Here is a 23183-nt window from a genome sequence, read left to right as displayed (position 1 = left end):
CAGGAACACATTCATTTCCAAAATAAAAAAAAAAAAATTAGACCGTAATTAGACCGTTGCTAATATAATATGCTAATGCTTATATAATATAATATAAAGGTTTTTAACAGATGTTTATTAAACTGGAAAGAAGTGTATTATATAGGTAGGAAATGTTGAGGACATCACACTAAAGACACCAAGCTAATGCTAATAAGCAATTTTACTGTATTTTCTTCTTATTAACAGCAGAATAGTTTCAGTCAAAAAGGAAACAAATACTTCTGTATTTAAAAAAAATGTTTCAAACGGAGTTCACACTACTGTGACATCGGACAATATAACAATAACAATATAAAACAAAGGATAAGATGAATAAAAATGGTAGAAAAGAACAACAAATTGAGCAAAGGTTTTACCCCATTGGCACATTTCAATTTTAAAAAAATGTTAAAAAAAAAAAAACACTTTCTCCTGCTTCTCAGTAAAAGAAACATTGCTTAAATTTTGTAGCATTTCCATGTTTTAAATTTTCTAAATAAAACATCTTTTAGACTTTATTCTGTTAGTATCAGAGTCTGAAACATTGATTATCTTTTAATGAAAAAAGCAAAAAGATACGACTGGATTCTTTTTTAATGAAGTTAATCAGTTATACTGAAGTACATTTTTTCATTGTGTCTTACTGCGGCTGGGTACTAAATGACCTACGGACCGGCACCAGTCCCCGGACCAGGGGTTGTGAACCCCGGTATTAGTGTATTCAGTGCAAATGTGCTCCTCCAGGTGTTCATCTGTCCCTGATGTTAAAGAAGATTGAAATCAGCAAGCTTTCAAGTATGAAGGTTAGAAGTATCGAGCCAATACTGATACCAGTATCAGTGTCGGTGCGTCCCTAAAATAAATATCTTATCCTGGGTGCTGCTTTAATTCCATCAAATATTGTAATCATTTTTAACACTTTTGGCAAAAGAATCAACTCAAATTGATCATCAGACGTTAAAGTAATAATAAATCATTTTTAATCGTCATACTTTAACCTGCTTGCCGTGGCAGGGAACATTATTTTGGAGAAATAAGTAATTTATCGTCATACTTTAACCTGCCTGCCGTGGCAGGGAACATTATTTTGGAGACACTCCTCCAGCCACGTCACCTGTCACTGTGTGCATATCCTCCTAACTGAAGCCATGTCTCCCTCCCTCATTCCTCCTGCTACAGATGATGGTCAATAGGACTACTGAGGTATACACACTCACTGTGAAGTCCCATTCCTTTTGTTATTTACACTTTTTATTTTCTGCCACAAATTATGTCTTTCGCTTCCACACCACTGCATGCTGTAAAAAGTAAAAAAGAAAAAAAAAAGAAAAAAAAGAAGAATTTTACACATTTTTCGTCAGTTGGGTACAATCATTGGCCACCATGCATGGCTAGAAGGAATGGGCACTGCTGCCACAGCCTGGTTACGATATATGGTTGTCTTTTTCATCATGTCTGTATTTATTTAATTTCCTCCACATTCATTTCAAGGTTTTTTTACTGACTTATTATTTGGGGACTCGCATGTAAAAGTATCTTTAAATATATTTCTAGCCGTTTAATTAGTCTATTTGAAATGAATATGTTTTTTACCTGTTTTTTATTCAGTGGATTTTTGGCCATGCATGTTTAATAACAGCTGTAAATGTATGGTGTCTGTCCTGTGTGTCTGTCTGGTGCTGATGGGCTGCATGTTTTTGGAACAGCAGTATAAAATGCATTTATTGAAGTCCAGTAGTGCCATTAGAAAAAAAACCCCATTGTGTTTTTAAAAAAACAAACAAAAAAACATTATTATCAAAATTCATGTTCATTATAATTATTCATGTTTTCTCTCATTACGAGTCAATAATAGACATAAAAACAACAGTAACAACAACAATACCTAAAAATAACTTGAAAAAAAAAGATGGCGTCCCCTAACTCCTCAAAGTGAATCTCAGTTGAAGTAGATTTGTGTTCAGACACGGTAAGGCTCAGCATCTGCTAATGCACTGCAGTACATAAAGATGTACTTAAGTTGACTGACTACTTGTGTGGATATTCACTTCACTCTTTCTGACAGTCAGACATTGTTGCATCATATGTAAAAAAAAACAACCTCAGTCTAGCCATGAAAGCATCTCTAAATTTAAGACACTTCCTGTAGTTAGTGCTAAGACATTAGCATATTTAGTATTAAGGCATTAGTGCATTCAGAGCTAACACATTAGCGTGTTTATTTATATACTGTAGTAAGGCATTAGTGTATTCAGAGCTAACACATTAGCGTGTTCATTGATAGAGTAAGGCATTAGAGTATTCAGTATAAAGGCATTAACATATTTAGTGCTAAGACATTAGCGTATTCGGCGCTTAGACTTTTGAGTATTTAGAGCCTAGAAATTAGCATATCAGCGCTAAGGCGTGTCCTGACAGACACTGAACTGCAGTAGGATAACATACAACTTGCTATTATTCCCCAAGTCATTTTCTTTTTTAATTGAAGTTAGAACTTTTTTATATTTTAGAATTGTTTTTATTCAATTTAATGTTAATTGTCTTAATGTTGTTAATTGTCTTAATGTTTTTTAGGACTATAATGTTTAAATCAAGTTTTTCTTTCAAAACAAATAAATAAACCAAATGTTTTTTAGGACTATAATGTTTAAATTAGGATTAAACATAAAATGAACTTTTTATAATTAAGAATGACTTTCATTCATTACAGCAAAGAATGAAGTTTTTGTTTTATTTACTTTAAGCATGTTTTCTTTTAACATATTAAATAAATTAAATTAAATGTTTTGGGGTTTTTTTCAACGTTCAATGTCATTCCTGGACTTCTTAACATCTCAGCTTCCCAGTTAGTTGTGTCAGATGCATGTATTTCTATGTACTGTAAGCTGCTAGTTCTGCCTTCAATTCTACAAACCTTGCTAATGGCTACGTGAAAAGCGAAGCTCCTGGTGCTGTATTTTTGTTCTACCTATTTAATGTGTGAACTGGCAGTGGCCAGCACGTTGCATTCATGCAGACTTAATTTGCACCATGCTAAGCTTTTGGACTGTGTAAAGTTTGAAACCATCACGTTAGTCACTGTATGTTCACGCTTGTGTAAACAACTTTCTCACATTAAATCGGACCACTCTTACAGAATGGCAAGGTAAGGCAAGAATTTCACATCTACTCCAAACCTGCTCTGCAGGCTCTAACTTTTCTCTCGTGTTTCTTCTCATTCTTTACTATGGTACTAATATGCTGTACGGTGTACAGATAACATAGTGCACTTTGGTGATGGGAAATGTACTGTCTTTTTTTTTTCTTTCTTTCTTTTTTTTTAATATAATTTGATATTCTGTTGCCATCTCTCGGCAACAGTCTTATATGTCCATCTCAATGTCAGTGATGTTGATTATGACTTTGGGTTTGCTGTTTTACCATATTTTGATTTGTAAACTTAAAAAAAAAATCCTTTATTATTTCTGCATGGAACTGTTGTGACATGTTTTCTAAGGTCCTGTGTTTTGGGAGCTTTTCCCAACAATCCAATCACGTCTTCTTCTTTTCAGTTTTATCGTGTTTGGTTCACCTGTAGTGCTTGGTTCTACTGTTGCATGTTGGGAAAACCAAAGGCCTGAGACCAAGGGTCAAAAGGCCCAGTTGTGCATCATTAACGTGAATGTCTGACCCATGTCCTTCCTGTTCCTTTCCGTCTGTTTTGCAGAGTGGATTCACTCCGCTGCATATCGCTGCCCACTATGGGAATGTCAATGTGGCAACGCTCCTGCTGAGCCGGGGGGCGGCGGTGGACTTTACTGCAAGAGTAGGAAAACACACACACACACACAAATTATCAGTTACACTTTTACACATTACGCTTTCACTTACCAATACTGAGTAATGTCAGTGATACTTCTTTAGGTTTCTTTAGGTAGGGAAGTGGAAGTCAGTGTTATATCGATGGCGCAGCTCTGTGGGGGATAGGTTGAAGTGCAGTGTGTCAACACAAACCGTAGTTTGGACACCAAGAAGGAAAATGCTTACACCCGCTTTTATGTCCTTTTCGTTAATAGATATCACTCCAAAAAGAAAACAAACTTCAGTTTTGATCAAAAATGTCTTTGAACTGACACTGGTGTCACGTGAGATAATGTATCAACCTAAAATAAGGTTGAAATAGAATACTTTAACAATGGATTGATTCAAATTGAACTTTCCGCATACTGGACAGAAAGTGAGCAGAGCTTTTTCACCAATAGTGCATTTCAATTAAAAACACTATTTTCACTCCTGACAATGTTGACAAACTACTCATGAATAATGACACACTGAACTCGCTGACAATGTTGACAAACTGAAAAAAAAGTACTCATGAATAATGACACACTGAACTCGTATCTGGCCCTAATACTGATCTAGATATCGGTGCTTCCCTAGGGTTCTGAAATATGATTTTGTTTTTAATTAATTGTAACATACTTTTTTGATTAGACTTGATTAAAGTCTTTGTAAGAATGCTACAGGCCTAGTGTTTTGTACTTCTGTCCCTGCAAATCCCCCCAGAGACCAGCTCCATGGTTACCCTTTTATCTGCTATGCATTGTCATTGTGTGTGGGCTTAAGTGCGAACACACACAAAAAAAAGGACACTTCAAGTGTCCGCTTCTTTAAACGGGTGACGACACAAGAGACACAAAAGATCAGACTAAAGGCCACGTTTTGGTCTTTGGACGTTTCTGGGACCAGAATATATTTCCTTTAAAAAGTTTGACCTACTAGTACTAGACCTACCTACTACTACAGATGTGATTGTGAAAGTACCGTACATACTCGCCTATTAGCCGAATTTAAAACACCAAAAAATAAAGATCAGACTGGGGCTTATATGCGCATAAATACCTGGGACAGCATTTTCCATTGATCGCAACATCACCGATAATAAACACAAAGTTAAAGATATTACACTTATAAATAAATTCTACATCTGATATTTAATGATGATATACAATAATGCAAAAAATCACATGTCTATTCTGAATTTCCCAACAAACACTGTCAAAATCTTCGCAATTTTAACGTAAACAGTGTTTACCAAGATCATTTTCTAATTCTTTGTGGAAGCTCACAGCAGGAGTGAGACGTTTTACCAGGGCAAAAAATGAAAACATTAGGGTCGACTTATATGTGAGTTTTTGTAAAAATCACCATTTTGGGATCAATTTTCTGGAGTCTTTGTTGTTTCTCTCAATAAAGGATTCAGTTTGTTTTATATGTGGGAGATTTTTGCGATGTATTACTAAAATGATTACACTAATTTAATTTTTAGTCATTTTAATTTTTATGTAAAAATCATAAGCAGCCATTGAGGCCAAATGTGTTTTGGGAGTCTGGGCTGTACAAATAAAACTGACTTGACACTTGACTTCTCTGTCTGCAGAATGGAATCATTCCTCTTCATGTGGCTTCCAAACGTGGCAACACTAACATGGTTCGCCTGTTACTGGACCGCGGCTCTCAGATTGACGCAAAAACAAGGGTGAGTGTGAGGATCGAGCAGCAAAAAATAAAACAACCCTGAAAACGTTATGGTTTTCTACTTCATATTCCTATCATTCTTGAGTTGAAGAGAGCTGTAATAATATCCATTAATGAACCACTGAGCCGTTTTATCTCGGAGCACAAGTTTGAGAAAAACAAAAACAACAGGTTAACACTCTGTGGTGCGGCTGTGGCTAGGCAGGTTGTGCCATGATCGGAAGGTTGTTGGTTCCGCAAATCAAAACAGTTTGGTGTTTTGCTAATATTTAATCGGGGTAAATGATTTGTTTTTTCTCGGCACCTGCGTTGATATGATTTGTTTCTCCGTGTCTGTGCTGCAGGATGGTCTCACTCCGCTCCACTGTGCTGCTCGCAGTGGACACGACACAGCTGTAGAGCTGCTGCTGGAAAGAGGAGCGCCCCTACTGGCCAGGACCAAGGTGTGTACTTTGTGCTATTCTCATATTTTCTGCTCCATAAGTTGTGCTTTTTAGCTGTTGTTATCCCATCTATGGCCACAAGAGGGCGTCATCTACATGGTTACGCCACTCCTAGTTACTAATAATTGGAACTAATGCTGATTTAATCCCATCTATGGCCACAAGTTACTAATAATTGGAACTAATGCTGATGGTGAGTCTGACGACAGCCCAGCCCGATTTCCTCTTCAGATGGCGAAATTGTTATATGTTAGAATAAGAATATATTTCGAAACATACTGGATTTGTTAGCGTACGTAGCGGAAGTACTACATTTAGGTTTTTTTTTTCAGGCTATTGTGTAAATGAGTGGCAATTTTCAAGACTAAATGTTAACTATTGGATCATTGCGATGTTCTCTCAACAGCACATTTTTTCACGGAAGCTTCTGTTACTTCAGTACGATATTTAGTCCGACAAATACGGTATCTTGCTTCCAAAGACTTTAAATTGAATTCACCGGCTGACGCAAGAGTCCATTGTTAATTATCGATGCTGTGACTCCATAACAAATTGTCTACTAACTGCAAATGCTACAGCTCTTTTTTTTAACGTAGGCTCTGTTTTTCACACTGACACTTTCCCTCATTCACCTTTAACGACCGTTCTTCAACTTACAGAATGGACTGTCTCCTCTCCACATGGCGGCGCAAGGAGATCACGTAGAATGCGTCAAACATTTGCTGCAGCACATGGCGCCCGTTGATGATGTGACGCTGGACTACCTGACGGCGCTCCACGTGGCAGCGCACTGCGGGCACTATAGAGTCACCAAGCTGCTGCTGGACAAGAGGGCAAATCCTAACGCAAGGGCACTGGTACGGTGGAAAATGAATGTGAAAGTTATTAATTGGTAGCTTGGTTAATCAGAAGTGTAACGTCACTGTCTTTGTTGATGCAGAACGGTTTCACTCCACTACACATAGCCTGTAAGAAAAACAGGGTGAAGGTGATGGAGCTGCTGGTCAAATATGGCGCCTCTATCCAAGCCATCACAGAGGTGAGAAACGCACGGAAAGCATTTATTAGAGGTTTGGTATGTGTTTAATGCAGGACTGTCAAACGAATTCAGATATTTATTGGGATTAGACAGATGGATGGATGGATGGATAGATGGATGGATGGATGGATGGATGATAGATGGATGGGTGGATGGATGATAGATGGATGGGTGGATGGATGATAGATGGATGGGTGGATGGATGGATAGATGGATAGATGGATGGATGGGTGGATGGATGGATAGATGGATAGATGGATGGATGGATGGATGGATAGATGGATAGATGGATGGATGGGTGGATGGATGGACGGATAGATGGATGGATAGATGGATGGATGGATGGATAGATGGATAGATGGATGGATGGATGGATGGATAGATATATCCCATCAGGAGTTCCCTTCAGGAAATTTAGTCAGAGTAACTGCAGATTAAGCACGATTAATTGCATTCAATTGTAATTCATTGTGATAAATAATGATTAATATGTCCCACATTATAAGCAACATACAGTAACTGTGATTCATTCATTCATTCACCCTTCATTTTTCCTCCTGTTGGCATGAGGAATTGAGCTGTGATTAAATTTGAGACATTTTCTCTCTCAAATGTCCCATTGTCCCATTGACAAAAGCTCAAATACATTTTGTCATCCTCATTTAGCCCCACATGGTGTCCTATATTGTTTTTGTTAAATATTCATTATAGAAAGGAAGGCTAATTGAGCAATTATTTGGTTAAATAAAGGAAGTCTTAGTCTAATGCATGATTTTGTATAAATGTATAAAACACAATTTTATACATTTATTAAACGCCATCATGCTTTTCTGAAGTTAAAAAATATATTTACAATATATATATATAAATACATATGTATACAAAATACAGTTTTCACTAGAACTGCTTATTAGACATTTTCAGACAGTAACAGCCAATAAAATTGTCACTTTTATTTTAATGATAAAGACATCATTTTTTTTCATTCCAGAGCAGATAGGTAGATGAAGCAATTACTGTGTTGTTTGTGTACCTCTGTTTAAACATATGTCTGTGTACAAATGGAATGGGTAAGATGGATAGAAAAGGACTGCAATATTTTTATCATCTTATGTATTATTTAATACTAACTGAACTTTTTTTCTGTTTATTTTTATACCAAAGAAAACCAAAAGCACTTTTACATATATAAACTTTCAGTGCAGTTCAGTTCAAGGCATTTTCATGAAAGAGTCAACTTTAAGGCGTTTGACACCATAGTACAAGCTCTGGTGCTTGGTTTTATATCTACATGTATCCAAAGTAGAGATGGCCTCCTTTGGTTTCACATTTCACAAGATTATAAACATGTTCTTGTTGTTTGAATGAAAGAGTTTATATCTACATGCAAAAGATTATAAACATGTTCTTGTTGTTTGATGCAATGTGTTTCCACAGCGGAATCCCTTTCCTTTTAATACGCACAATATTATATTAATGAGAAACTACCAGAGCACATTAGGTTCAATTTTGCATATGAATATTTTACTTTTTTTTTTCCTGCGTGTATCTTAGTCGGGGTTGACTCCCATCCACGTGGCGGCCTTCATGGGTCACCTGAACATCGTCCTGCTGCTGCTGCAGAACGGGGCCTCACCTGACGTCAGCAACATCGTGAGTAATGAGAAACGTTTGTGGACGAAGGCGGGAGCGTGTCAAAAATAACGAGTCACTTTGAAGCTGATTCAGTTATGATGAAAAATGTTCCTGAATTGATTTTTCTGCCGTTGACCCTCTTTGCCATGTGACCAGCGCGGAGAAACAGCCTTGCACATGGCGGCCAGGGCAGGTCAGGTGGAAGTAGTTCGATGTCTCCTGAGGAACGGAGCGATGGTGGACGCCAGAGCTCGGGTGAGACGACTGTCAATCTCAGCATTTATGTCTTGTTTTTTTCTACGATATAAATGAAACTACCATCATTTGAATACAATGCCTTCATTGTCTTTCCACTGCGGTGTGTGTAGGAGGACCAGACTCCTCTTCACATTGCGTCACGTCTGGGAAAAACAGAGATCATTCAGCTGCTGCTGCAGCACATGGCCCATCCTGACGCTGCCACCACCAATGGCTACACTCCCCTTCACATCTCAGCCAGGGAGGGGCAGGTGGAGACGGCCTCTGTGCTTCTGGAGGCCGGGGCTTCACATTCACTCGCCACCAAGGTACATGATTCACTTATTGATCAGATGATGGCATTTTTTAAAGAAGTTAGTATAAGAGGTTTTTAGAGACCTAAAATTAAACAGCCATCCTTCCTCCCCCACGAGCATAATTAGAATTTTTTTTATTAATCTTAGGGAATATTGCGAACTAGTTTTATCACTAGGTAGTAGAGGATGGAAAAATAAGTAAAAAAAAAAAAAAGTCACCAACCAATTAAAAACATTTAGTTTAAAATATTGAAATGTATAAAACCTGGCCCACAAGGTTAATAATGCCCGCAGAAGACATAACATAGACATAACTTTGTTCAGTTAGCCTGGCTAACTTGGGACTCGCAAAACTTTTGACAGTCACGAAACCTTATTTAAAGCACTGGAATTCCTACAAAACCACTAAAAATACAATTCCTTTGCGTTTTCAACTAAGTATAACCCATCTGAGATGTGGTCTATATTTGTGGGCCAGGCAGGTCCCACAAGGAACTCTGTCAGTTTTGTTCTTTAATTTGGTGTAGGTCAACACCTAGCATGTAGCTCCACTATCTGCCCTGCGAGCAATGTTGAGAACTGTTCTGCGCTTCAGTTAAGTGTTAAATTTTTTTTCACACAAATTTAATATTGTAACTTAGTGAAAACATTACATACAGCTCAAAGAAGAAGAAAGAGTAAGCTAGCCAGCTGTTTGTTGGAGCTCTACATTGCCAGCCATAAACATGACATTGACTCTTCATTTGAAACAAAACAACTATTTGAAAATGTTACAAGTAATTTCTGGCATTTTATTAAAAACTTAAACTAAATCATTTTATGTCAAAAACATTTTAGTTGTACTCTTTCTAGGCTAGAGTAGTCGTTTTATGTCAAAAACATTGTAGTTGTACTCTTTCTAGGCTAGAGTAGGTTAGCTAAGCCTGCTAACATTTGCTACAATTGGTTCTTCTTTGGGCAGCAGCTCTGCATCCCAAAGGGTTGCAACAGTGCCACCTAAGGATAGCATGCAAACTGTACCTTTAAAATGTATGGTATATTTAGATACGGAAAGAACAGAACCTGCAGATGTCTGCCTTGAAAACCCATTTTCATAAAAAGCTAACACTGCTGCTTTTACTGTGACTGGTGCATTTGGTGATGCAATCAGCTGATGTAACGTCATCACTGTGGAGGTGTGTACCAGTACTTTGCTGTACTGCACTGTAGGTGTTTACATAAACCTATTATTTGCTATGGTTTAATATGAAAAGGGAGGTAAAGAGGCGTGCCGTGTCTCTGGGTGTGACCGTTATCGGGGCACGTTGTCATCCAAGTATTCACATGATTTTACTGCAGTGATATACTGCATTTGTTTTATCGTTGTGTACACCTTGAGGTTGTGATTATTCTTCCTCCTTTGAATATTTAATTATTTTTAATTGTTTCTGGTTTAAGTATGCCTCCCCTCAGAATCCTAAGACATAAAAACGAAGAGCCACTTGCTCTATAAACAGCCACGCACACTGGTCACGTGGTTTTCGTCAGCACCAACCTGATTCAGCATATTGAACAGTTGAATCGCTCCCTCTGCTGGTGGTATTGTGAAGTGGATTTCCCTTAAAATTGCTGCATTTCTCTGCTTCAAGTGTTTATTTTGACATCTAGTCTTGGTCTTAGTTTTTTTAAATTTTTGTTTTAATTTTGATAAAATATCAAAATTACTTATGTTGAGTTTTATATTTTCATGTTTTAAAAATTCTCCGAAGTGTTTTTTAAACTTTATATCTAACAAACATGTCACAAACAAAAAGCAGGGTTGAATGATTCGATTTGTTGATGTTCCACTTTCAAACTCTTTACACAAATGTTCTGTTTTTTTTCTCAACAGAAAGGCTTCACTCCTTTACATGTAGCTTCAAAATACGGAAGCCTGGATGTGACCAAACTCCTGCTGCAGCGCTCCGCTCCTCCCGATTCTGCTGGGAAGGTAAATAATCAACTCCAGTCACTTTTTAAACTTCCATGAATTTGTCGTGTGTGAGCAGCTTTTCAGGCTGAATGTACTTGGCTTTCTTATAGATTCTGTTAGTTGAAATGTCAAATATCTTTGTTTTTGTATTGAGGTTAAGTTGCCTTCAAGAGTTCTGGTGAGTTTAGATTAATTTAGACTTAAAAAAACCACATCTTCCTTTGTTTGGATTAACTCTGGTTTATCCCTAAAAAATGTAACTAAAGTCCCAACACTTTTCTGTATTAAAAACCTGATCCTTCCAGCTTTTTCTGTCTAATATTAGTTTATGAGTTTCATATTTACCTGCAGTCATTCCAGTTAACACAATATTAAACTTGTCTATCTATCTATCTATCTATCTATCATCCATCCATCATCCATCCATCTATCTATCTATCTATCCAGCCATCTATCCATCTATCATCCATCCATCCATCTATCTAGCATCTATCTATCTAGCCATACATCCATCCATCCATCCATCTATCCATCCATCTATCCATCCATCCATCTATCTAGCATCTATCTATCTAGCCATACATCCATCCATCCATCCATCTATCCGTCCATCATCCATCCATCTATCTATCATCTATCTATCTATCCATCCAGCCATCTATCCATCTATCATCCATCCATCCATCCATCTATCTATCTAGCTATCTATTTGTCTATCTTAATTGCTTGTCGTTTAAATCACTTTATTCCCATCACAGAACGGCCTCACGCCTCTCCATGTTGCAGCACATTACGATAACCAGAGTGTGGCGCTCCTGCTCTTGGACAAGGGAGCGTCCCCGCACGCCATGGCGAAGGTGAGACCCTGCAGTCACTGATGAGCCTGAAAAAAAAAAATCTTCCATCAAATATTTGTTGATAATGTTGATGGAAAAAAAAGCACAAGTTAATTTTCTGTCTTCAAAAATCAGAACGGCTACACGCCGCTTCACATCGCCGCTAAGAAGAATCAGATGGAAATCGCCAACGTGTTGTTGCAGTACGGCGCTGAGACCAACATACTGACCAAGCAGGGAGTTACTCCGCTCCACTTGGCCTCCCAGGAGGGTCACGCTGACATGGCTGCCCTGCTCGTTAGCAAGGGTGCCCAGGTCAATGTGCCCAACAAGGTACAGTAGTGTAGACTCCAGAGGTTAATCACAACTAATTAGAATGAATCATAATTAACCAAAGATAATTGAAATTAATTAACATTCTGAAAAGGTTGTATTTTATTTCTGACTAACCTAAATTATGGAATTATTAATTTGGAAAAATGTTCCAAAAATAAAAAAAATGTGTTTTTGATCATGGTTGTTATTTTAAAAGATTATTAATTAGTTAAAAGAAAAAAATCATTTTTTTTTGATCATGGTTGTTAATTTTAAAAGATTATTAATTAGTTAAAATCTTTTTATATTCACTTTAGGATACAGGTGCTTGGTTTACATTGTCCTCGACCTATGGCGTTTCGTAGATGTCGCCGTCTCCCGTTAATTTATTAAGCAACTCTTGATCCATTAATCTGATGTACGACATTGAAAACCTTTGGCACAGGAAGTAGTTGGCGAGTGCAGGAGATGAATACACGGAAAACGACTTTGTTTATATTTGCCAGTCGTGTGCTATATATTGGATTGTTCTACATTCTCTTTCCTTTCTTTATTGGGTACTTTTGCCTTTCATTATGGCTCCCAAGTGTAAGTCAGAGTCAGTTCTTATGTTTTTATGTCCTAGAACAGGCGTGGGCAAACTTGGTTCTAAAACTTGACACGGGGGCCGGGTCAGGAGCAGATAGATGGAGCGTTGGTGTGAACCAAGATAAATGACATACTGTAGAAAAGTCATGCAAAAAGAATAAAATATACGCCATCTGTAGGGACAAAGTGGGCATGGCAGGGAAAAGTCAAACCACTACAAACCACTTATATAATTTGGACAAGTTTGGCGGGCCGGATTACAAAGCGGAACGGGCCACATCCGGTCCCCCGGGCCTTAGTTTGCCCATGTCTGTCCAAGAATATGATGCTACCCCACTGTGCTAGCATAGGTTAGTGACACAGGTACAACTGTAACTTACAGTGAAAATGAAGTTACATCGCACTGTAGGAATGGAATCCGTCGAGGACATCCTGTATACAGCCCATATTTACGCATGTTAAAGACATGGACATGGTTTTTTGTTTTCATGATCATTTATGAGCTCACTGATATAACAGCTGGTAACGGAGGGAATATGTTGTGTGTTTGTCATGCAGAGCGGCCTGACTGCCCTCCATCTGGCAGCACAGGAAGACAAAGTGGCGGTGGCTGAGATCTTGGCAAAAAACGGAGCCAACCTGGACCAGCAGACCAAAGTATGAACGACCATAGAAATCTCTCGGCCTCGCATTTTTTCTAGAGCTCTAACCACTTTGTTTTTTGTTTTTTTTAACAGCCCAGAATATTCAGTCATATTTTCTATTACTAATGAATCATTTTCTGGCAGTTGGGATACACCCCTCTGATTGTCGCCTGTCACTACGGTAATGCCAAGATGGTCAACTTCCTGCTTAAGAACGAAGCTAGTGTCAACGCCAAGACCAAGGTATTTTTATTGAATATAGAGTTGTCCAAATGCCAGTATAAACAAACGATACAAGAGTATTTGCCTTGCCAGTATTTGTGGACTATTGATACCGAGTACCATACAGTACATGACCCTTTAAGTTGGGTTTCAAGCAATATGCAATACACCAGAATGCAGTGTCACTGTATATACAGTAGGTGACACAGCTTCATGTCTGTATTTTGTTTATGAATGTGTACGAAAAGTATTCAAATGAAATATCGGATCTGGTACTAGTAATTGTTCATTATCAGTGCTTTCCTGATTGGTATTTTCATTATTGTTATTATTATATTTTATTATTGTTATTAGTTTTAGTAGTAGTAGTGAAAGTAGCAGCAGTATTAATTGCGTTTGGTAAATAAAATATCACATTTAAAATGATCTAAACCACACGTGTGAAACTCAGGCCCGGGGGCCAAATCTGGCCCACGGTATAATTATATTTGGCCCATGTGATAATATCAAATGGGTACTAGAGTTGGCCGGCCAGTACATAGCCCCTATAAACTGGCAGGATTTGTAGTATCAGTAGTCTATGTGCTATGTTATAGCACATACATTTCTTTTGTTGTTTTTGGCCTCTGAAAACAAGATTTACATTAAAAAGGAACTGGAAAGGCTACATATAAAGAGACCACGATAAGAAACAAATACCACTGATGTGTGTCTTATTTCTAATTTAATTTCCCATGTTTTTATAATATTAAGCTTTGGTTGTTCCAGATTCAATGTTTGCGCAAAACTAAAGTTTGTTTCTGTATGAAATAATTCGACATTACGTATCTGGAGAGAAGGTAAAACATGCACAATCGCCATCAATTTTTCAATAAATATTAAGTTTAGCCGTCCCAGTTTTTAATTTTTTAGCCCAGTGTGAATTTGAGTTTGTCAGTGAGTGAGTTTGTAATCTAAATGATGTCCTATACAGCACATATGACACCACAGAGGGCGCTTTTACATTCGTTAGCGGTTTAGTTTTCAGGTTTTTCATGCTTACATGTATATTTAACAAGATTCTCATTTTATTAAATCACTCTGTAATATAGTAATAAAACACAGCTGGTGTTTTTTGAATTGATTCATTTTTAATTTACCTGCATAAAAGTTGACAACATTCCTATAATTAGTGGAGTATTTTAAAGCACATTTGCACGAATTTGTGATTGATTGATTAGCACAGTACGTTGATTGTTGTCAATCATTAAATCGAAACATTCTGACGTTGGTGTTGCATGTGTTCTCTCTCAGAATGGATACACGCCCCTTCACCAGGCAGCCCAGCAAGGAAACACACACATCATTAATGTTCTGCTACAGCATGGTGCCAAGCCCAATGCTGTCACTATGGTATGTACGACCTCTTCCACACAGATAATGAAGTATACTGTACTATATACTATAATTTCACATTCATTTAATTTTCCTGTTTCCTGTGTGTGTTCAGAATGGAAACACGGCTCTGGGAATCGCTCGGAGATTGGGTTATATCTCTGTAGTGGACACACTGAGGGTGGTCACGGAGGAGATCATCACCACCACCACAGTACGTCACCCACACACACTTCTACACAAACAGTAATACCTTGAGATATGACCATAATCCGTTCCAGGACTGCGCTCATAACTCGATGTGCTCGTATCATTTTTTCCCATAAGAAATAAAGGAAAAAAAGTTAATCAGTTCCGGCCCTCTAAAAAACTCCCTTATGAGTGCTAATAACAACGGAAAAAAAACATGTCAAAATTGATTATATTGTTATAATGTTTCTATTAAACTAGACGGTGACAGAGAAACACAAGCTGAACGTGCCAGAGACCATGACTGAAGTTCTGGACGTCTCTGATGAAGAGGGTAAGTTTTTTTTTTTGTGTCTTTAAATATCTATAAACCACCAACCATGCAGCAGCATATCATTTTGCCACTAAATAAGAATTCATCAGGAGCCATACAAGCATTTCAACCTTTCAAATGAAGTCAACGGCGCGGTTTACATGTTTAAAGTACTGTACATATACACACATAAACATATTTCAGAAATATATTGAAATAAACATATGTCAACATTGCTCCTACTACTGTACCTGCAGTGCTACTAAAATTAAAACTGACTTTAAGTAGAAGAGGACAGTGACATTATGTTGTTTTGTTAGCAACAAGCTAGCAATTGAATGTGACACAAAATTAGCTCCAATTTGATTTCTGTAAAAGCAGACAATTTCAGGATACATTTTTTTTTTCAACTATTTTTGAGTCAACTTGATTTCTGTAAAAGCAGACATTTGCAGGATACGTTTTTTTTTTTTTTCAACTATTTTTGAGTCAAATCCCATGGTTTACAACCACTTCCTACTTTTGAACTTACTTTTTTTTATCTACCTATGAAGCAGGTAGAAGTTTTTGAATCGTTTCTGTAAAAAAAAAGTGGTATAAAATAATGTAATGAACAACTAGTTTAAATGTACTCACAATGTATTTACTCCGTGTGAAACCTTGGCCTGTTTAGTTGAACACAGCCCAGATATACCAGCAGAAATGAAAGAAAGACACATGAAAATCTTCAACAGTTTCTCTTTTTTTAGTTTTTCATAGCCATCTGATTCCACCTAGCATTACCTCCTGCAGTAAATACATAATAGGTTTTAGACCACTTAAGTGTAATTGTATAATTTCCCATGGCACACCTGATGATCTCTCACAGCACACTAATGAACTGTGCCACGATGGGTCAGAATCAATGCAATGAAGAGTACAAGTCCAGCAGGGGGCAGACATTTTCAAGGAAAAAACTGCTGGGTTAGATAAATATGCGAGCAGTGGAAAGAGAAGCCAAATAGTATTTTTGCTCTTAAAGAAAATATGACTGCACTGTCCACCCTCAGCACTGAAAAACATTGATGAAGATGATGTTCTGTCGGGTGAGCTGATGGATGAGGAAGGTAACTGGTGCTGGAGTTGTGTGTGAGGACTTGCTGTGCTGATTTTAACCTAAGTTATTATGCACTGTGAAGGTCGTCAGTCTTAGTCACAACAACACTAACTGCTGACATACACTCATGTAAGGTAATCAGAACCTTAGTGCTGTGGTTTGATTTCATTAAAAAGTCTCTGATTCAACAACCTGGATTGTGTGATTATCGGCTAATATCCAAAGCTAAAATTGTATTTTTAATTGGATGATGTGCTGTTTAATTTACAAAGTAATGTGATTACTCACAATGTTTCTTTATGTACTTTTTCTGTGCGGCGACACAGTGACAAGTGAGCATTCCCACTAAAAGACGACATCCTACTTTAAATTAGCTCTATTGGGATTTTACTTTGGTGTTCATTTATAGAATGGTTTGTGTTAAATGCTATTTTACAAACAGTAATGCATGCCAGAAGTCAAAGGTCTACAGCCTGTGCCCATTCAAAGAGTGGTCCGAGGGCCACATGTGGCCCAGACACAACGTTAAAGTGGTCCAGGATGTGGTCATTTGAGAGAAGCAGCATTCCGTAAACAGGGACACTATCATCCCAGCAACAGCAGCCCATAGCATGCGAAAGGAGAAAAGAAAGTATCGCATGCAGTATCAGTATTGGACTTGAAAAGGTTGTATAGAGCCTAGAAAATCACTAAAAGTAGTAAAGAAAAAAGATCAAAAAATCTGTTCAACTTTGCATAAATTAACAAATATTTCATTGTATATTTTGTCACAAGCTCCAGGCTCAAAGGCACTACTTCTCAAATAGTGGGGCGGTCACCCCTAGGGGGGTGCGGAGTGTTGTCTGGGGGGGCATGAGGGGCTTTCAATGAGAAATGCCACACTGGATATACAGCAAGTGTACCACTACTGTAATGCTTGAATGGGGAGGTGTGGGTCGGGGGGTGAAAACATTTTATGACAGAAAATAATTGAGAACCACTGGTCTAAAGTGAGGTGTTCATTCATAGTGAGTGCTAGAATGCTAAAAACATTCAATATGTTTTCATTCTAAGTGTGTTTTGGTCCAGATTTTGCTCTTGAACTGAATTTAACATCCAGTACTCCGAACCTGCAGTGTGCAAACACATACACACGATCAGTACACGTGTCTGATTAGTACCCAGACATACTGTGTCTTTTTAACAAGCATGTTTATTTTTTTTATTTTTTATTTTTTGCATTTAAGAATTCACCCCTGTTGTTATGTCTGCTCTGCTAAGGTGACGATACAATGACAGGAGACGGAGGCGAGTATCTGAGGCCCGAGGACCTCAGGGAACTCGGAGACGACTCACTTCCTGGGCAGTATCTGGACGGAATGAACTACCTCCGCTTTAGTCTGGAGGGAGGCCGTACTGACAGGTTTGTTTTCAACACCAGCACTTAGCTGCTTCTCTGCAAACAGTCCTTAAACAAACAAACAAACAAACGGAGGTCAAATCTTTCCATTCATTTTCTACCGCTTACTGTGATCTTGTGAACCCGGGGGGCTCAAACCAATTCCAACGGTCTCTGGCCAAGGGTCTGCACTGTGGAAAATTTGTCAGCCCTTTGCCGATGGAAAAATAATTTACTCTCTCATTCATTTCCATGGTAAATTAGGGGTCCAGTCAATCTACTTTTCAGTCTGTAGGGTTTTGGACTGGAAGGAAGCCCCCACATACAGATAACACGCAAACTCAAAACACAACAACTACAGAAGAGTCCCAACTGTTGGTTCCTAACCTTTTTTTGAGCCGCAGTAACAGATTTTACATCACTATATGTAATGTAATATAACGCTATGTTCGTTTCAACGTGTGAAACCTGGGCCTTTTTAGTTGAACACAATACTGATATACTCACAGGAATTGAAGAAAAGACACAAAAGACAAGATTTTCTTCAACAGCTGCAAGTCGTTCCTATTTCATTTTATTTCATTATAGCCATGTGCTGCCACCTTGTGGAAGAGTATATTGTTCTTCCAGTCACTGTCGCATAGATGAAAAAAATTCTTTGCACTAAATAAACAACAGCTTTCAGCTTGATTAGGTGAAATTGGATATTTTTCCATGGCTATATCAAACCTCCTCGCTGTATCGCAAATGTTCTAACCACTTCTGATTTCGTGAATGGTTTTATGTTAATATTTCTGTGTTTTTCTGACCACTGATAAAACTGTCCTATTAACTAAATCACTAACATCTTGTTTATCTTGTGTATGTGTGTGTGTGTGTGTGTATTTATGTGTCGTTCAAACCTCTCCTGCTCATACTTCACCGTTGGTCTTCCTTGTCTTGCCTTCATAGTCGAATGCAAAGGTATGTGCATGACCATAGACTGTAAATTACCGCTAAGATCAACTCGTACGTCGCACGTCCACTTAGGTCATTCACAGTATCATAGCTGACACTGTAGCTGTCACCTGTGCATGCTGAAAGTAGCTGGTCCCCATGCTGGTTTCCTAGTATAACCTATAGTGTAATTTGTCATTGCATTGGCTGCACATATAACAGCACTAGACCTTATTTAAGCATAAATGGAACTTGTTAGCACGCAACGAGTGAGGCAGTAGTGCATGTTTGTTTATGCAGGCGTGGAACCTTGAAAGTCCTTAGGCATAAAGATATGAAAGTTTTTTTCGTGTTGCTGCCTCACTATTACCATACCTAGTACCTATAGAAGAGCTGTAGCCTTCAGTTATTGTTAAAACATATAATGTAATATTTACATATTTAGATTTAATATTTACATTCATAGTAAATGAATGAAATAGTAGTATTATAATATGTTGTATATTGTTTCAAGTGTGTCAATGGTTCACTATCACTATCAACCCGTTGAAGATAGTGCTGTTGTCAACCCCCACATATCAACACATTCAGAGCCATTGAAATTACTAATCAATGAAAAAAAAGCCCAAATTCAAATTAATTTACCCTGCTGCATCCTCCCTGTAATAGCTTCATGCCCCCTAGAAAGGACCCGCTCCCCACTTTGGGAAACAGACGTATGTTAGATTTGAGAATCCTTATAAGGGGAATTGTTGAAATTGTTATTTGGGTGAGTTAGGGCGGCAAAATCTAGTCATCCATACATATACAATATACTTAATAAAGATAAAGTTTGCTACCCTTTTTACATTTTTCACTTTTACAAATAAATCGGCAGCAAAATAGCTTTAAAAATCATGTTCTTTTTTTTACTTTTCTGCTTTATTCAAACTAAATTCTACATCTGAACCACTGCACTAATACAGTTCTAACTTCCATAAATGTGTATTTACAGTATGTATATATAAGTGTATAGATAGCGGTAGAATACTTTGACTACACATCCTTTGATAGTTGTTTTAATTTTTCCCCTGTATTCCTGAACACATAGCTTGGCTTTGCTGCTTTCCACTGAATCTCTCTCTCTCTCTCTCTGAGCGACCGGGAAATACAATCCTCACTGATTTTCCTCCTTCTTTATTCACTGCAGTTCAGACAGGTCGTTCACGCCCACTCACCAAAGCTTCTACTCACCCAAACACGAAGGCATGATGGAGGAGATGCTCACCAGCCACCAGGTACAACTCTGACGAGCAGTGGATTTACACAACAAATATTACTATTCATTATAACTTAACTTGTGCGAACGTAAGCTCAACTGTGCTAATTTCGTAAAGAAGTGATTATAATTTCTTATAATGGTCAAACAAGTGCTTTATATACTGTTTTAGTTGTCGTCGCTGACCAGAGAAAATGAGAGGGATTCATACAGACTGAGCTGGGGAACAGAGAACCTGGACAATGTGGCTCTATCCTCCAGTCCGATCCACTCTGGGTAGGTACTGAGAAAATGTCCAGATTATAAATCACCAGCAGGAAATGTTATTATAAAAGTCCCCAAAAAGAAAATATGTGGCTACAGAGAGAGATGTTTGGAGTCAGTCAATCAAAACCCAGGCTATAGTGCATATTAACGTGATCAAATCTTAATAATTTAAATCCGTTTTTGTCACTGGTTGACATTTTTCTACAAGAACCACGAGTTGTTGTAGTCAAATATCAAGGTGAAAGAAGAAGTTTTACACAAGTTTCACAAGTTTCTGATCGTAATCTCCGGTCTGGGGTCTCCATCTCTGTGGAGGCATTTGCAAGTTTTCGTGTGATGACATAAAAAAAAAAAAATTCAATATATTTTATGTGCTTTTGGTTTCTGGCTCGTAAATAACCCAGAGGATTGTTACAGAATTCAAAGGGATTAAACATCTGGCATCACAGATTACAAAAAATGTTCTACCTGCAGGTCACAAAGGGTAATTTTAATCTTTATAATAATTATAATTATCATCTAAATAATATTAGATCCTTTCAGTGGACTGTATTTTTCTCTTTCTTTTTTACATGGAGGCAGTTTTTATGCAGTCAGAGAAACTTACTCACTGCCCACCTTTAAGACCAATATAAACATCAGTCTGCCCTATTTATTTTAGAGAAGAAGTTACACAATTTAAACCCACTCATATGAAAAGTTTACTGTACTCTCTGGCGCCCTCCTCCTCTCACTTGCCTGAGGTTGACCTGTGATTCCTCTCTGTCTGGTGTGGTTGTTTTAGCCGCTCCTCTCCGTGCCTTGATCATGGAGACCACAGCAGGTGACCTTCTGCACCTTGGTTACATCACTCTCCCCTACCTCCAACCCCCCCACCCCACCTCCTCCCCCATCCTCATCTTTTACTTCCTCCCCCCAACAGTGTGCTCTCCTGCTGGAGAGGTGTTTGTGTGTGTGTTGTTGTTGGTCTTCTTCTAACTGACACTGCCCGATTAATACCATACTTTGTGGAATAAAACTAAACAAATAGAATTTTATATATATATATGTACAGTATATATATATATAATTGTCCCCAAATACATCAAAATATAAGTTTAGAGTTTATATACTATATATATATATATATATGTATATATGTGTATATATATATATGTACTTAGTTTACTGTTCACTTTGATTGGATCTCGGTTTGAATGTCCTGCCTTCTCAGTAACGAACTTTGCTCTGATTGGCTCTCAGCCCAGTTTTTTCCCCTCCTGTTTTAAATGGCAAAATTAGCGCTAATTGGACTTCAGGTTTCGCTTTGAGAGGAACTTCTTAAAGTCTTTGACGAATATTGATATTATTATTTGAGCCGTGTCGGACATTTCGTCCGATTTTGCTGTAGCCCAGTGGTTCTCAAGCTTTTTTGCTCATTCCCTACTTGGAACAAGTGGGTATTTTCAAGCTCTTCCTGCCCCCTGTCGCCCCCAACAAAACTCTTGACAAATTGCATTTTAAATTTATTGAACTAACCCTAAGCAACGTCATATTTATAATGAATCCAAATCAAAAATATCAAATATCGAAGTTAAAAAAAACTGCAACCTTGAGAATGTCCCATTCAAGCTCTACCTGCCCCCTGTCGCCCTCTGTCGCCCCCAACAACACTCTTGACAAATTGCATTTCAAATTTATTCAACTAACACCAAGCATTATCATATTTTATAATGAATCTAAATCAAAAATGTCAAATATCAAAGTTAAAAAAACTGCAACCTTGAGAATGTCCCGCTTCTCGTGTCTCTGTTCCCCATCAGTGGAGCCCGCCCCGCACTTTGAGAAGCAACAGCTGTAGCCCACAACGTCAAACACTACAACCTTGACACTCTTGGTCATCCATCCACAATTACTGTGTGTGTGTTTCTGGATTCACCCAATGGCTCTCGTCTTGTTTACGTGTTTGTTTTCACGCGTTCTTAATCATTACATTCACTCTGTTCGAGCACAGTGGTTGGTGTGACGCCACACCCCAGCGTAAACTCATCACACTCACACCCCCAACCCCTCCCTCCATTCAGATGTATGAGCCGTGTGCATTGTGTTTTTTTGCCACTGTGCATGTGACTGACAATCAAGGAGTCCGAAGCTGTGACGTGTAAGAATGTAACACACACTGTTGTGAGGTTTGTGACGCTGTCGGCTCTCTGTGTGAGAAAACAGACACCAAAACATGACTGGGGCCAAAAAAATATGTGAATTACATAACATTATCACTTAATTCAAATTAAATAAGATAAAAAAATTAAAAAAATTAGTCATACAATTCTTCCTCAGTGGTCATTTTGAATAGAAGTTGGATTTTTACACCTTTTAAGGCATAAAAACTTCAAATCAACTGGATTTGTAAATAAACGCGATATTTAAAAAAAAAAATCATTTTGATGAATAAGAATATTGTATAATACTACAGTCCAAATGGCAACATCCATTTGAATAGTTAATACAAAAAACAATTAAGAATAATTGCTAAAAAAATAAAAATTTTGTCACAGGCCAGCTATGGGGTCCTTGTGGGCGGGAAATGACCCCTGACCCAGGAGTTTCAGACCCCTGTCTCCCACA

General features: G+C 37.9%; 1 protein-coding gene across 10 annotated transcripts in view; it reads left to right on the top strand.

Annotated features, from left to right (window-relative positions):
• Window positions 1–23183, top strand: part of ank2b (ankyrin 2b, neuronal) — a 94445-nt gene that overhangs the window by 34681 nt on the left and 36581 nt on the right. For 2 of the 10 annotated variants that reach the window (XM_025057228.1, XM_025057209.1), the window contains 22 exons: window positions 1201–1224; window positions 3728–3826; window positions 5441–5539; window positions 5883–5981; window positions 6641–6838; window positions 6922–7020; window positions 8575–8673; window positions 8812–8910; window positions 9024–9221; window positions 11080–11178; window positions 11919–12017; window positions 12132–12329; window positions 13458–13556; window positions 13688–13786; window positions 15059–15157; window positions 15255–15353; window positions 15590–15662; window positions 17998–18139; window positions 19067–19078; window positions 20241–20328; window positions 20482–20585; window positions 21361–21399. In XM_025057228.1, coding sequence (XP_024912996.1) covers window positions 1201–1224; window positions 3728–3826; window positions 5441–5539; window positions 5883–5981; window positions 6641–6838; window positions 6922–7020; window positions 8575–8673; window positions 8812–8910; window positions 9024–9221; window positions 11080–11178; window positions 11919–12017; window positions 12132–12329; window positions 13458–13556; window positions 13688–13786; window positions 15059–15157; window positions 15255–15353; window positions 15590–15662; window positions 17998–18139; window positions 19067–19078; window positions 20241–20328; window positions 20482–20585; window positions 21361–21399 — 2264 coding nt within the window. Of the gene's footprint in view, window positions 1–1200; window positions 1225–3157; window positions 3167–3727; window positions 3827–5440; window positions 5540–5882; window positions 5982–6640; window positions 6839–6921; window positions 7021–8574; window positions 8674–8811; window positions 8911–9023; window positions 9222–11079; window positions 11179–11918; window positions 12018–12131; window positions 12330–13457; window positions 13557–13687; window positions 13787–15058; window positions 15158–15254; window positions 15354–15589; window positions 15663–16690; window positions 16748–17997; window positions 18140–19066; window positions 19079–20240; window positions 20329–20481; window positions 20586–21360; window positions 21400–23183 lie in introns of all 10 variants that reach the window. The other 8 variants (XM_025057224.1, XM_025057232.1, XM_025057217.1 and 5 more) reach the window with 6 other exon arrangements.

Source organism: Cynoglossus semilaevis, chromosome 1 (assembly GCF_000523025.1).
Source record: "Cynoglossus semilaevis isolate Cse_v1.0 chromosome 1, Cse_v1.0, whole genome shotgun sequence".
Lineage (NCBI taxonomy): Eukaryota > Metazoa > Chordata > Actinopteri > Pleuronectiformes > Cynoglossidae > Cynoglossus > Cynoglossus semilaevis.
This window is presented reverse-complemented; position numbering and strand designations above follow the sequence as displayed.